We start from the raw sequence: 14,197 nt of genomic DNA on the forward strand, positions 1-14,197 counted from the left end.
GGCAAGTAGGGAGACCACTTCCCAGGGATTTTCTGGCACCACAGCGCGCCACTTGTCGCGTGCGGAGCGAGTTGCCTTTCCTTCGCAAAGGTCGGCCTTTTTTTAACGAATTCGCATTAGCACCCGCAAGGACTCTCTCTCTTGACAGGACGGTCAAGGTCAAACTAATCATCAGCTGGCCACTGGCACGGGATGATGAGCCCCACGGGGGCCCACGTGGCCCAGCTAAACCCCACCAGTTAATTCTTAACCCCCACTGACTTGTCCTCGTCAAATCGCTGTATATAACCAGGCCACTCCAAGCCTAAGCTCTGTCCACCACCACCGTCCATCCAAACCCAAACCAGCTTGGCTTTGACATCGCCGGCCATGTCAACGTCGTCGAGAGCGCGGCGTGGCGGCGGGAGGCAGTTCGCCGTGGGCGGGCGGCTGCGGCACGTGGCCGTGGTGGACGCGGGGTGCGGGTGCCGCCCGCGCCGGCCCAGGCTGCCGGCGCTCATGAGCCTGCCTTCCTTCCTCAGGCCGGCCCCGAAGCCGCCGGTGCCGGCACCGGGGAGCAGCATCAGCTCCCTGTCCCGGTCGTCGTCCTTCTTCCCCTCCTCCGCCTCCACCGCCTCCTCCGCCACCTACTCCTCCTCCAGCGCCTCCTACAAGCAGCACGGCCAGCCGCCCGCGGTGCCCTACGGGGTGACCGCCAAGGCGTCCGCGCCGGCGCGTGTGGCGGGCAGCAAGGCGGCGAGGAGGAAGCGCGAGAAGGCTGCGGCGGCGGAGCAGGGGGACGAGGACGGCGTCGGGGTGGCGGTGGAGAAGGAGTCGTCGGACCCGCGGGCGGACTTCCGCGACAGCATGGTGCAGATGGTGGTGGAGATGGGGCTGTGCGACTGGGACGGCCTCCGCTGCATGCTCCGCCGCCTGCTCGCCCTCAACGCGCCGCGCCACCACGCCGCCATCCTAGCCGCCTTCGCAGAGGTGTGCGCCCAGCTCGCCTCCGACCCTCCACCGCAGCCGCCAGCGTACCACTACGACTACTACTACTGACGAGTGACGAAGCTCGGCCAGCTCGTATGCTCGTGTTCTGTTCCGTGTAGGGTGGGGGTCTCGAGATCCTGGCACCACCTGGTGTACGCATCGAGGGTTACCGGGTGGTGATAGGATCTCTCAGGAGGCAGTTTAAGCTAGTTGATGAAGAAAATTAGTAGTGGCACGTTTTATGCATGTGTGTTTAGTATTAGGTCAGCTCTGATTTGCTGTTGGTGTTTAGTTTCTTCTCCTCGTTGTGTTTCTGTGTGTCTGTTCTTAGTGTGCTTGTGTGGCCCTCGGTTTTGCAAGGAGGTCACCGAGAAAGGATCCAACTTAGTTAATCATCTATGTAACTAGTTGTGCCATTGGTAGTGCTGTGCCTGTGATATGTCTGTTCTACATGCATATGGAGATGTCTATTGAACGATGTTCTGTATGCTTGCTAGTCTTCACAAAGAGAAGAAAGCTTGCATTGTGTTTCAGACGTTTTCTCTTGATTTCTTTGTTTTTGTTTCTCTCTGTTTCTACTCCAAGACTCCCAAGTGCATCGTCCATAGTTCTGCACCCAGCTCCCAACTCCCAAATACTACCAACATATAGTCGCCAAATGTTTTCATTTTGGCGAAAAGCGAGAGAGAAAGAAGCACTTTGGATGCCGATCAGCGGATGGCACGCCTTGTTTGTTCTTGGACTTTTGATGAGGAGTTGGAAGGTGTTCCCGAGAGAGCTTTGCCGGCTGGGAAAAGGTCGATGAGCACGCACGCACGCAGGCACCTGCCGTCCGTGCAGCGCGAGACGGCTTCATCGCCGTTTTGTATGGGAAGAACATCGCCGTTGCCCACATTCATGCGTGCCGGCAGCGCTGCATCTGCATCTGCAATGCATGCAAAGCCAAACCGCAAACGTGCTTCCCCTCTTTAATTACTAGTGGTTGCGCACTTGGGCTGCCTTTTGAGAGCTGATTGGCTTTTTCATGGAGCTTAAGTCAGCTTTGTGGCCGTTGACTCTACCAAGATCGATCGCCGTGCCATGTGGTTAGATGTAGTAAATGGATATACTAAAAAAAAATGTAGACTTTGTCTAATGTATACTCCGTATGAGACAAAGCCATACGTACATCGTACGTGTATGCATCTAAAGCATGTGACGTGTACCTACCCAACCTCGGAAGTGCTACCTCGGATCCTATCATGCCAATGATTTTTTAAATAAGGCAAAAGATTTATCATTTTTGTTAATTAAGGAGAAGTTATTAGAGGTCTTACAAGCCAAACAAACTTGACTAAAGGTCAAGCACAATGTTATGACATGTTTGGTGGACTGAATCAAATTTAGGGCTTTTTTTAACAGGGGTAGGGCCAGAAGGCCCAAGAAGCTTCATTTATAGCGGTGGGATGATTACATCAAGGAACAGAAAAAGAACTAAAATTACAACATAGTCCTTGTTTTTTGCTAAAAGGACCTCGAAGATAAAAAAGAAACGCGATCCGGTCCTCCTCCACCGACGCCATGGTTGACCTCGAGGCAGCGGCCACCTGATCCAGATCGGGGACGAAACCACTTGATCTGGAGCCGGCGTTGATGTGCCGCGCTGAAGTCCAAGATCCTCCGAAGTTGGAGGTAGAAGAAACCTCTGAGCCGGAGCTCCAGAGGCGCGGAGCGGCCCCCTTGGCCAAAGGTAGCGACGGCGCATCTCGCCGTCGCTCGGAAGCATCCGTCGACGAAGCATAGCTCCCCTTTGCCACCAAGCTTGAGCATCTGGATCTGCATCAACACCCCTTTTCCCCTCGCCACCGCGGCCGACCAGAGAAGAGGGAGATACAGGCAGACAGATATCGAGCTTGGCACAAACCTGGGCTTTATTGACTCTTGTGGAGGGAAGATCTGCTCCCCTGCTTGCTTGCTCCATCCTCTGGAGCTCCAGGAGCAGGAACAACATCTCCTCCTGCCGCCATGCGCCGCCCGCGCGCCATGGCCGACAAGCCTCCACCGGCATCACGCCAGACTGGGACGAAGCCCAAACCCTACATCTAGAAACCCTACTGCTACTATGTACAAGCCGGCCTCCTCCCTCCCGCCTACTCCGGCCGGCTAAGCCACCGGAGAGGGGAGAGAGAGGAGCCGGGGAAAGGTGGGAGGCTCTCAACTGGATAAGAGAGGAGAGGGAGAGGGAAGGGGGAAAATGAGCGGTCAAAATGCCCCCTCCAAAAAGCTATTTGGGTGGCTCAGATTCGTGGAGACAGGGTTCATGGCAACACATGTTATTGGCCTAGTAGAGCTTGGCTCATTCAAAATGGTGCAAAAAGAAAATAGTGTTGTCAATTTATTTGGTAGCTCTTGGGTCATGAAGTCCACTTCGTTTGTTATGTTGTGAAGTATTTTGGCCCAAGCTCAGGGTGTTTTGTTGCATACGAGTTCTATTTTAGTCTCGTCACTTATCCACATGGTGACCTTGCCTATGAACTACGACAACTAGCCCCATATCGTTGTTCATGAAGCCGGGCATAAGGCCTACCACGACGACGCGCAAAAAGGCCACCATGTCGTCGCTGCTGAAGGTGGCCACACAGTTACACAGCCTATGTGCAAGACAAGGGTAAATATGAAACACTGAAGCCTTTGGCATGGCGAACAAAGGTTGGCGACTACCCTACTTGCACCTACACGGCGCGCCTCCACGAGGCTGCTACTGGTCATAGGAGGAATGTTGTCATAGGTCCAGCTCCTTCATAAACTAGATGATCAAAAGACAAGTAAAAGATTGACCAACACATGAGCAACCTCACTTACCCCAGGGTGCAAGGTTGCACAGCTAGAGCAGATAATGTGGGTGGCTCGTTGGAGATGGTCTTGGATGGCTAGATTGATCATTTCTTATTGACCTAGAAATCCCCAAGCTCATGTCAAGCTATGTAGCAACATCCCTTACAACTCACTAACGAGAGAATACATCGGGTATGTCCAAGGAGCCGAGTCGGATCAACTCGCCAGGGTGACCCATGACATGCTCATGGCCATCTCCTTGGAGTGCTTACACGCAAAGGGAGTGGGCTGACCCAAAAGTCCACGACGGGGAAGATCAATGTGAAGCGCAATATGATGACTTGACGACGTATTCGACCTGGAAAACCTTAAGCCGAGTCATCCATATAAGCCTTAGAGCATCTCTAGCAGAGCTCGTAAAAACGCGAACTGAAAAAGGCGAGTTCAGTTCACCGACTTGCGTATTTGGGTCGTAAAATGGCTGGCGCAGAACAAAGCCCGTAAACGAAAACTGTAAAATAGAATATTATGTTTCACAGTTTTGGTTTACGGGCTCTATTTTGCGCCAGCGGAATCCGAACCCGTAAAAACAAGTTTTATGAAATATATTTGCATATGATCGATCAAACGTGACGATAAAACTCAAACAATTCATGCATAGTTCATAGTGCAGGCATCAAATGACACAATCAAATGACACAGTTCATAGTTCCCCATCAGTTGTCACCGCCGGCATCAAACCGAGGTTGCCCCGCCGTCAGCACCATCGCCACCACCTCCTGGAGTCACATCGGCAGCAGTTGCCTCTTGACGAGCTGCTCTTCGCCTTGCCGTGATCTCCGCAGAGGCCTCCTTCCACCACTCTAGTTGAACCTCATTCATGTCCGTCGTCTTCATCATCATGATCTCCCTCTCTTCGGCCAATAGTTGCTTCATGGCTTTGGCCTTCTTCACGTTGATCCTCATCTCCTCCAACCTGGTTTTGCTCTTTGCTTTCTCTCGGCTGGCTTCAAGTTTTGCAAGGCTCACCTCCTTCTTCATCTCGATGATGACACGTTTGGTCTCCAAAGTCTTGGTCGCTATCACCTCCTTCGACTTATCATTTGATCAAACTTGTCCCTCAGCAATGCAGCCTCCCCCTCGAGCCTTAGCCTTTCCTTCGCCTCTTCATCCCTCAGTTTCCACTTGGGAAGGTGCTGGAGCACATCAAAACAATGACGCATGGTGAAACTCTTGCCCTTGCTGCCGGTTATGTCTCTGTACCTAGCATCGGCAATGCGATCCTACATATGCAAAAGGAACCAACAAATCGTCAAGATCTCACCCAAGCTAAACTACAAATAGCTTAACCAAATATGCACTCACATGTTCGTCGACAGTTGCGCCGCTAGGAGGATTGGACACCACTTGGTCCATTGCTGCTGCCCACCGGCTACACACCGGTTTGATAGCGTCCCAACGACCTTGAAGGTATCGGTACGTGCGATCGACAGGATGGCGAACGCGCGGCATGAGATTATGGAACTTGTCCTCAAAGCGCTGCCAGTACCGCTTCCCTGTTTGATCCGTGCCGGAGACGGCATCCATCCCCACGGAGGCCCAAGCTCGGCACAAGGTGGCGTCTTCAATCTCCGTGTAGTTGTTGGCCCGCCTCTTCTTCCGATTTCCATCGGTCGTGACCTCCACCACACCGTCGTCCCCTTCCTCGTCCCCTTCTTCCACCTCGTCCCCGCAGTCGTTCTCATTGCCGAATGGAGGGAGTGGGTTAATGTTCACCTCCTCCAACATCTCCATGTACGAGGTGGAATCGTTCCTAATTTGACGAGGCCTCAGTATCTACTCGCAATCGAAAAAACAGAAGAAGAGTTCATGTGTACCTTGCTGACCCGTCATCGAGCACGTCCTGGGCGGCGTTCGCGGTGGCTTCCGGAGGCGGCGGTGGCGGAGATGGGCAGGGAGGCGCGGGCCACGGCCAGTCGCCGCCTTCACTTTGGTCCTTTTCGGACCCGAACTCTTCGGTCTTGCACGGGCCGCCTTCGGCTTCACCGCCGACCCATCACCGGTGACCACCGCTGCACCGGCGGGTGGGACCAGATGCGTCCCCGCGCGCCGCCTCTTCACCGCAGTCGTCAACGCGACCGTCGTAGCAACATCCGTGGGGGTCACAGGGGTGGGAGCGGTCGCTGGGGTTGTTGGTGGAGCTGCGGAAGCTCCCGCGACCACGGGAGAGGGTGGCGGCGCCTGCGCGGAAGCAACGGCAGCCGGCGGGGTAGCAACGGCGGCCGGCGGGGTCGATTCGAGACTCATCGGGGACAAATCGGAGGGTGGCGGCGCAGAGGAAGGTGAGGGCGCACAGATCGGCGGGGCGGCGGCGGTTGGGAGGAGCTGAACGTTCCCTCGCGCGTAAATTAGGGATTGTGTTCGGGCTCCGTTCGGTTCGCTCCGTCGAGCCCTACAAATACAGGCCGACGGAGCGAACCGGACGCAGCCCGAAAAAATATTTTCGGTTTTAGCCCGTTTACGGTCACTGATCGGCGCCGTTTTTCAGCCCGAACCCGTAAACTGGCGGTTATTATTCGGTTTTGGCTTTTTAAGGGCTGTGCTAGAGATGCTCTTAGCTAGATGTCCAAACCATATAGCTCATTACTCTCATCCACCCCTAGCTAAGTTTGTTACTCCGTCTCCGGCAAACCATTGTAATCGATCTGAAGTAATCACATCCAAGCAAGAGTAGGTCTTCACCTCTACCGAAAGGGGCCGAACCTAGGTGTACATCGTTGCCAATCTCGTTCCAGGAGCCTCCAATGTCTCCACCGTCTTCTCTAAACAAAACACCGACGTCACTGGAACTGACAGTACTGGAACTGAGCTTTGTTGTTTTCCCTTTTTTTTTTAGGGAAATTGAGCTTTGCTGTTTGGGAATAACCGCGCTGGCTGGTTCATGTGGATCGTTCTGAACGATCAAAAAGATCAACCTAGCCACGACTGTCTCCTACCAAGGTGACAGGTTTTGCCGAGAAAGGCAAAGTGAAGGAGGTTGCTAGAGTCAATACTCTACTGCTGGAGTTGTTTTGTTAGGGTAAAGTTTGGTTGAGGAGTCTACTGGCGGAAAGATCACTTTCAAGATAGGCACCTGTTTGGTGTCTAACGATTTAGCCAGCCAAAGCTAATAGCTGTTGTTAGTTAAAGGCAAAACAGAAAATATGCAAAGCCAGACGAGAAGAACATGTGTGGTCATCACACTACAGCACAGACCAACTTACAACCAAGGACATCAAACACCAAAATGATGCAGCATCTGGAATCAGATCACCTGACTGCAAGCACAGAAGCATCTTCAGTACAGCGCAACATTCAGGATTCAACCGACACCCATAGCGAACACAAGAAACCATAGGTGACAAACAGGGCAGCTGAACCAAATAGCGCAGCTTTGTCAAAACAGCCAACTTTGTACACACGGACAGGGCTTACTGCGTACTTATGCCACAGAAGAAGCGCTGTGTACGTAAGCGAGCAAGCTGATTATACATGTAATGAACAGCGTATTTATCTTCACAGCTAGCAGCTAACAGCAAAAGCTTGAATGCTTACCAGCCATAGCAGTCTCGAGAAATGAAAATGCCCATATTCACCACCAGCCATAGGGCGGCTTTCAAAATGGAAACGCCTGCTTGCGTATAACAAATAGGTCTATGAAAAGATCATGGATGAGCAAGCGGCAAAATGCCAGGCAACGTCTGTCCAGCTGACAGCCTTGCTCAAGCCTGGCCCATGTAAACGGACATAACACGTCCTGCGTGGTTCCAGAACACCAAGCACCAGCTTGAGGCAGCCTTCCTTTGTTCCGCGGCCTGACAAAATCAAGAGCCAAAGCCCATGTCCCAAACGACAGCATCCAATTAGCCAGTCAAGGCAGCTATGACTGCAACCCCCACCGAGAGGTCTAGCCATCCCATGAGGAATTGGTCGTCTGGCCCTGCACATGACTACCACCCGTGGTGCACATCTTCCGAACAGGCGACGGCTCGCTGCATCATCATCGTTCCATGCTGCGCCACCCCACACAAAAAGTTGCAAACGGAAGTGCGTTCTCCCTAGACTTGCCTCCTTGGATCATTGGACGCATTCGGCCTCCTGGTCGTCCCAAACTGCAAATTTTCCCCAGACCTATCACCAGGGCGAACATCCGGATTCCGATAACTACCGTTTCTCGAAAAAGAGTTGGATTGATCATCCTCACCGGATCTCATTCCAATCCTGGGTTCAGAAAGCATGCTGAAATGCATCGGTCTAGGTCCACTAGCTCTCATGTTCCTTGTGTTGTTTGAAAAATTCATGCCTCGGGTGTTAGAAGAATTGTTCATGGGTAGGAAGTCACTCGGAATGCTACTCAAGTCCATGAAACATTTCCTCGCCTTTGCATCTGCTACAAGTGCTGCCCAGTCCTCTGACTGCATGAGGGCATTTGCATTACCAATAACCTGAAAAACAACAAAGACTATATTAGTATGATGGCATAAGTCTAGGAGCAAACAACATTAGTACATTTCTCTTGATGCATATTTTTGGAAGGAGGACAGAAAGCATACCCATAGAGCTCTCCTAGCTCGAGTGAGAGCAACATTCATCCGGCGTATATCTGCAACAAAGCCCACACCATGGTTAGAGGCACGGACGCATGACATAATAATCACATCACGCTCCTGGCCTTGAAAAGCATCAACTGTGTTTATGTAGATATCTTTCCCTTCCTCAGTATTCATAACCTCCGCAAATTCCCGCTGAAGGCACTTCAACTGCAACTTATATGGAGTGATTATACCAACAGATGCTCTCCTGCCACCATTAGCCTTCAGAAACTTCTGAAGATGACCATACAAACGAAATGCAAATTGTGCTTCATGAACATTCTGGTATGAAGATGACCCACCCCTATGGGACTCACGGCCATGTGACATGTCATAGAAAACGTATGGTGCCATTAGTGCATCTCTATAGTAAGCCTCGTCGGGCAAATTGACAACACTTTCACTATCTGTAAGACGCCCTTGGTAGAAGTATCTTGATGGAAACTCACGGATCTGGGGATGCATCCTATATTGCACTGACAACAAAATTGTAGGGCAACCAGCTTGCTGAAACCTCTCAAAAAGACTCCTGCTGTAGAGTAAAGTTCCAGCTGCTTTGCTAATAACAGTGGCAGGAAGCTGTTGTGGATCACCAACCAAGACACATCTAGCTGCGCCAAGCGAAAGTGCAGGGAGGACTCCTACTTCACTGGCCTGAGCAGCCTCATCAATAACAACCATATCAAAGCCATGACTAAGGTCAGAAAATAACTTGCGGCCACTGCTTGATACTGTAGTAAAAACAATTTCCGCTTCACTGGCAAAACTGGCTTCCAGACTAGCCCTAGCATCTTCTAGATTGAAGTTTCTGCCAGCACGGAACCTGCTTTCTAATATCAGCAGGCGTGACATCTCGACCAGTACTTTATCCCTGCTTTCCACTGAAGCAGCAAGTTTCTGAAGCAGAATATCACGGTTACGGTCCCTTTGAGTAAGCATATCTGGATCTACTCCAAATGAACCCTGGGATCTACCAGCCTGTGCAACCATATTAAGTTCCCTCTGCAGAATAGCTATCTCCTGCGATAGCTGGTGCTCGCGGCCTTTTAGCTGATGTAGCCACCCAATGACCTCATCGCGTCCCTTCATTAATAGCTGTTCCGTGCGCCGCTCAACTGAAACAGCTTGTGCAGCACGGGATTGTGAATCAACTCCAACACGAGCGACATCAGGGCGGTAGACCCTCATCTCACCATCTATGAAACCACGGTCAAGAACTCGAGCAAGCAGCTCATCTGTTGCAGCATTTGATGGGGCACAAACAAGCATCCGTGGTTTGGGGCAAAGCTTGGGAAGAGTGCGAAACAGGTTCTGATTCATGTTCTGCAAAACCTCATCCATTGAGCCTGCAGCAACATTCTCTGAACTGTTGGCAGAACTATCACCAATTTCCTCGTAACTTTCAGGAGCAAGTTTCTTTAGCAGAGCAGCATAATAACGTTGATACTGAACAAGATGAATAACATTTAGCATTCCCCAAACAGTATGAGTTTTCCCTGTCCCTGGAGGACCTTGTACCAATGTGAAAGGCCATGGTTCTTGTTTCTTCACTGCCCCGCTGCTTGTGCCAGCAGCTGTATGCATTGCAGCCCAATGAATTGCTGATAGCTGAGGCCCATTGAATGAATGTTGGAGATGACAAGAAAAATTAGGAGTGAAGCAGTCTGGCATAGCAGGTGGCTGCTCTTGATACTTGGGGAAGTACTCTGGGCTTGGCTGAAGAACCGCATTTTGCATCTGATGGAAATATTTTGATCAAAACCAACTGCAAAATATAACCAAGAAGCCAGATAGAACTTAACTAAGTAGTATGCATCACCTGCACATTAAGACGGCGGAATGCATGCAACGCAACATATTCCCTTTGTGTTGTTGCAAGAGAACCAATACCAGTTAGATACCATGTGCTTTGAGGTTGGAGTTTCCCCAGGACATCAGTCCCGCTGCTGCAAATACAACACAAAAGAAGGAATAATAAGATGACTGAAAGTACAGGATTCAGTTAACAAATGTATAAACAACAGATAAATGGTTAAGAATAGTGTTCATAAAATCAAGCAAAGTTAGCAAAGAAATATGAGTTAAATTTAAACCTATCAACCTAAGCAGATGAAATCTAAGAAAAATGGCCCATGAACCTTATGGTAAAGCCTTTTAGAATTAGCAAGGTCTAGTTGGGGCCTTGGGGATGTAGATTAAAGGGATGAAGCCTGCTACCCGCATGGGTAGCTACACACCCATGCATTATACCAATATGCAAGCCATATTAACTTGTTTTAGCTCAGTTTTCTAGTAGAACATGGAATTCTAGTGTACAGAAGTGGTTTCCGAATTTTGATTTGAACTTTCTTTATCAAAGTCAACTCAGTATTCATAAAGTCAACGCAAAATACGTTGGTGAGTCGACTTTGATAAAAAAAATATTCATATCAAAATTCGGAAAGCACTTTTGTACACTAGAATTCCACGTTCTACTAGGAAACCGAGCTAAAACAAGTTAATATGGCTTGCATATTGGTATAATGCATGGGTGTGTAGCTACCCATGCGGGTAGCAAATGCACTCTCGTAGATTAAATTCATCCAATCGGGTAATGGGCTGCCATGGTTGTCAGCATTCGGAACTACGAAGCTGCAATGAGTTGTAGAGCAGGTACTGCATGCATGTCCAACTGATCGATTTAAGTGTGAGTGGAAAAAAAAAACTGCACTGTTTGTGACAAGTAACCCTTAATAAGAAAAGAAAAACTGTGCCTGTGATCAATTTAATAAATCTATCTTACAGGAAATCTCATTTGTCGGTGATACTATGTGCAAGCATGAAGGGAGCTAAGTGGAAGTCTTAATCAGCAAACAACATCGGAGGTATTAACTTTCACAGTAACCTAATCTTGAAAAATGACCATTCCAAATAATAAATCTAGGTGCAAGGAACTAGCAGCAAGGTTCCAGTAAAACCAAGTTAAACAAAAACAAGTTCAGAAGCATTGAATATACTGTTTTATCAGTGCAGGACAAGCTAAGTAACAATGATATGAGGAATTACCAGCTAGAATCAGATGGGTTCCCAACATAAAAACGGATAATTGCTCCAATGGGATCACGTGTATCATAAGGCATATGGCGCCGGACTCTACCAACAAGCCGTCCACACACTGACTCGGTATCTTCGTTTGAACCAACAATCTTCCTACTAGAATTATTACTTGACTGGGCAGCTAAAATAACAAAGAAATGGATACATGAGTCCAGTTCATAAAACAGTTCCTTGAGAGTAAGAAATCTGCACACTTAATACATAACTAAAGAAGGAACACAGTAGAGCTACCTGGACCAGGCCGAGGAAATGACAAAATTGCGACTTCGCCTTCTTTAAAAGTCCATTTACATTCATGTGCTGGTAGAACAATAACATCATACCATCCTGTGCACATCAACCATAATAGTCAGTGAGATATGAGACTGTATCAACTATTATAATTGTTACAAAACATGCCATGAATACAAAAAAAAAATGTTGAACATACCTCTTTCGCGCCTTTCAACGGTTTTCACACGCACCATTACATGTGCATCCCTTGACACTGCCTCAAGAGACTCCTCATATGAACTGTATAGCTGAGCTCTGCATTCCTCAAAAAGCAAAGGCTCAAAAACTCTAATGTACTCCTCGGCAGATTCAAAGCTTCCAGGAACAGACTGAAGTTCTGACTCGTCTGTTTAGATGAGAAATATAAAATGTTCTTTGTCAAATTAAGGGTGTAGACAGGGAATTTACATCAATGATGAAACTGTGAAGATGCAACCATCGGATACAAGGTATACATTAAAAAAAGTGCCACAGTATTGAACATGAGAAGTACAACAAATATGGAACACAAAGCAGTGACCGGTATAACATTTCAGATTAAGCAAGCACATCAAAAGTACCATGACACAGCATATAATTTTCCAGATTAAGCAATGGTCTTACCATGTTTCTTAAATTAAAGAAATCCAAAAGAAACAGGGAAAATGTAGGAGAACTAACCTGGATTGTACCAGAACTTATCACTTGTCACTTCCTGTAGAAGTCGTTCAATAGATGTGTCATGATATTGCGTATTGTTCACTGAAGCCTGTTTCTTGGAAACAAGGGACCTCTTGTTGGCAGGTTTCTGATCTGCAGTGTTCTGTCCTGTTAAAACTGCTCTCTGAGAAGAGACTGGTCGGCCCTTGAACTGATTGGAATCCATAGTTTGCCTCAATTGCCTTGGCACAGATTGTTCATACCCATCTGAGGGGGGTTCTTCGGCATTCATTTTCTTTGACCAATCCTGGGATGCCAACTCCAAATCACCATTGAATTCAGTATTTTGGTCATCCGGAGCAGCAGAATTACTCCGTTCTGACCCCATCCTTTCAGCTTGCCTCTGATCCCTGATGACCAGCTGGTTTTGTGATTCTGCAGCTCCTTCACCAATACCACGAGACTGTCTTCTGGGTGTGGATATTGTACCGGTGCCAGCTTGCTTTGCATCCTCGTCATTAATTATCACAGTTTGCCTGGCTCGCTTTTTACCCAGCATTGCTACTTTGTGTTCATCCAACTTAGATCTCTTTACAGGGTTGTTCGCAAGCTTCAAAGCAAAATTGGCTTCTACTCCTCTTACATTCTTTGACCTGTTTCGCGGATCTAAAGTATCCCCGTTTTGATTTCCTTCAGAATCAAAAGTTTTCATGGTTTCTAGTCCTGTGGGATCATGATGTGCTGGATCTCTGGGCGCATCAGCCATTTCAGTGTCCCTGGGATCAGCAGCAGTCTCGTATTTAATCACATCACCAGATTTAACGAAAAAACAGGATCAATTTCTTGTGATTCTATTTTCACTTGAGCAGCTCCAGTACCAACCAACTCTTCTTTACTGCTGACACAATTTCAGAAGCACCACGTTTGTCAAACACTCAAACTACTCACTCTTTGAAGTGCAACAGTCAGAGTCCTGAATTTGAACAAACACAAACACAAAGATGTGAGTAATCTTTGGTATAAATCAGTATAAATCTGCCCACTAAACCATAAATAGTGAGCCCCTTAAAGGGTCCAACCCAACCCCAAATTGTTATAAATCTGCCCACTGAACCATAAAGAAACACCTAAAGGTCAAATTTTTGTGACATCACGCAGGGTTCTTGACCACTTTCCTTCACCATTGCTTACATACAACAATCATAAAATAATTAAATCAGGTTTGGCATTTTGTCATAAAAGATCACATCACAAGAATATGTGCATACATAAACGAACATGAACTGTTAAGTTTAGCTAGTGTAGTAAAATATGAATATTTGAGACGTTGAGCAGGCTTTCCCTTATATGACCTAATATAAATCTTTGCAATAGCAAAATAAAATCAAAGAGCTAGACAGATTGATCACAGTAATTTGGTATGAAGACAACAGTTGTCAAAGGTATCAGCTGCTTTGATTGGATGCGCTCATCATCAGCCAACTCTTGATTTAACACGCATATGCATGAGAATGCAATATGTAACTAAACGTTATGATATTCCACATATTATCTTAATCTTTTGACTATGCGGCAACGAACAATCGAACTTTTCGCATGTATTAAGGACCATTAAGTATCTGACAAGTGATCAATTCCGCTGCTATCTTGGTTGGATAATGGCAAATCTACCAGCGACAACAAGACTGTTCTTTTCAGATACTACTTGTGAAGTTTCGGTAAACAGTGAAGTCACGGGCAGAAGTAACATGATCTAGGACAGTGAGAAAAGGTAA

At 48.0% G+C, this 14,197-nt stretch overlaps 2 protein-coding genes across 2 annotated transcripts; one reads left to right on the top strand and one right to left on the bottom strand.

Annotated features, from left to right (window-relative positions):
* Positions 1–369: 369 nt before the first annotated feature.
* Positions 370–1,038, top strand: LOC124656240 (transcription repressor OFP8-like). Its single transcript, XM_047195021.1, has one exon. It carries the CDS (start codon positions 370–372, stop codon positions 1,036–1,038), a length of 669 nt encoding a protein of 222 aa, XP_047050977.1.
* Positions 1,039–7,457: 6,419 nt separating this feature from the next.
* On the bottom strand, positions 7,458–13,394 carry LOC124651958 (probable helicase DDB_G0274399). Its single transcript, XM_047190977.1, has 7 exons — positions 12,444–13,394; positions 11,941–12,129; positions 11,742–11,837; positions 11,460–11,631; positions 10,234–10,360; positions 8,376–10,151; positions 7,458–8,267 (listed from the first exon to the last, which is right to left on the bottom strand). Exons 1-7 carry the CDS (start codon positions 13,186–13,188, stop codon positions 7,881–7,883), a joined length of 3,492 nt encoding a protein of 1,163 aa, XP_047046933.1. The 5' UTR covers positions 13,189–13,394; the 3' UTR covers positions 7,458–7,880.
* Positions 13,395–14,197: the final 803 nt, after the last annotated feature.

Source organism: Lolium rigidum, chromosome 5, assembly GCF_022539505.1.
Source record: "Lolium rigidum isolate FL_2022 chromosome 5, APGP_CSIRO_Lrig_0.1, whole genome shotgun sequence".
In the NCBI taxonomy this organism is placed as follows: Eukaryota; Viridiplantae; Streptophyta; class Magnoliopsida; order Poales; family Poaceae; genus Lolium; species Lolium rigidum.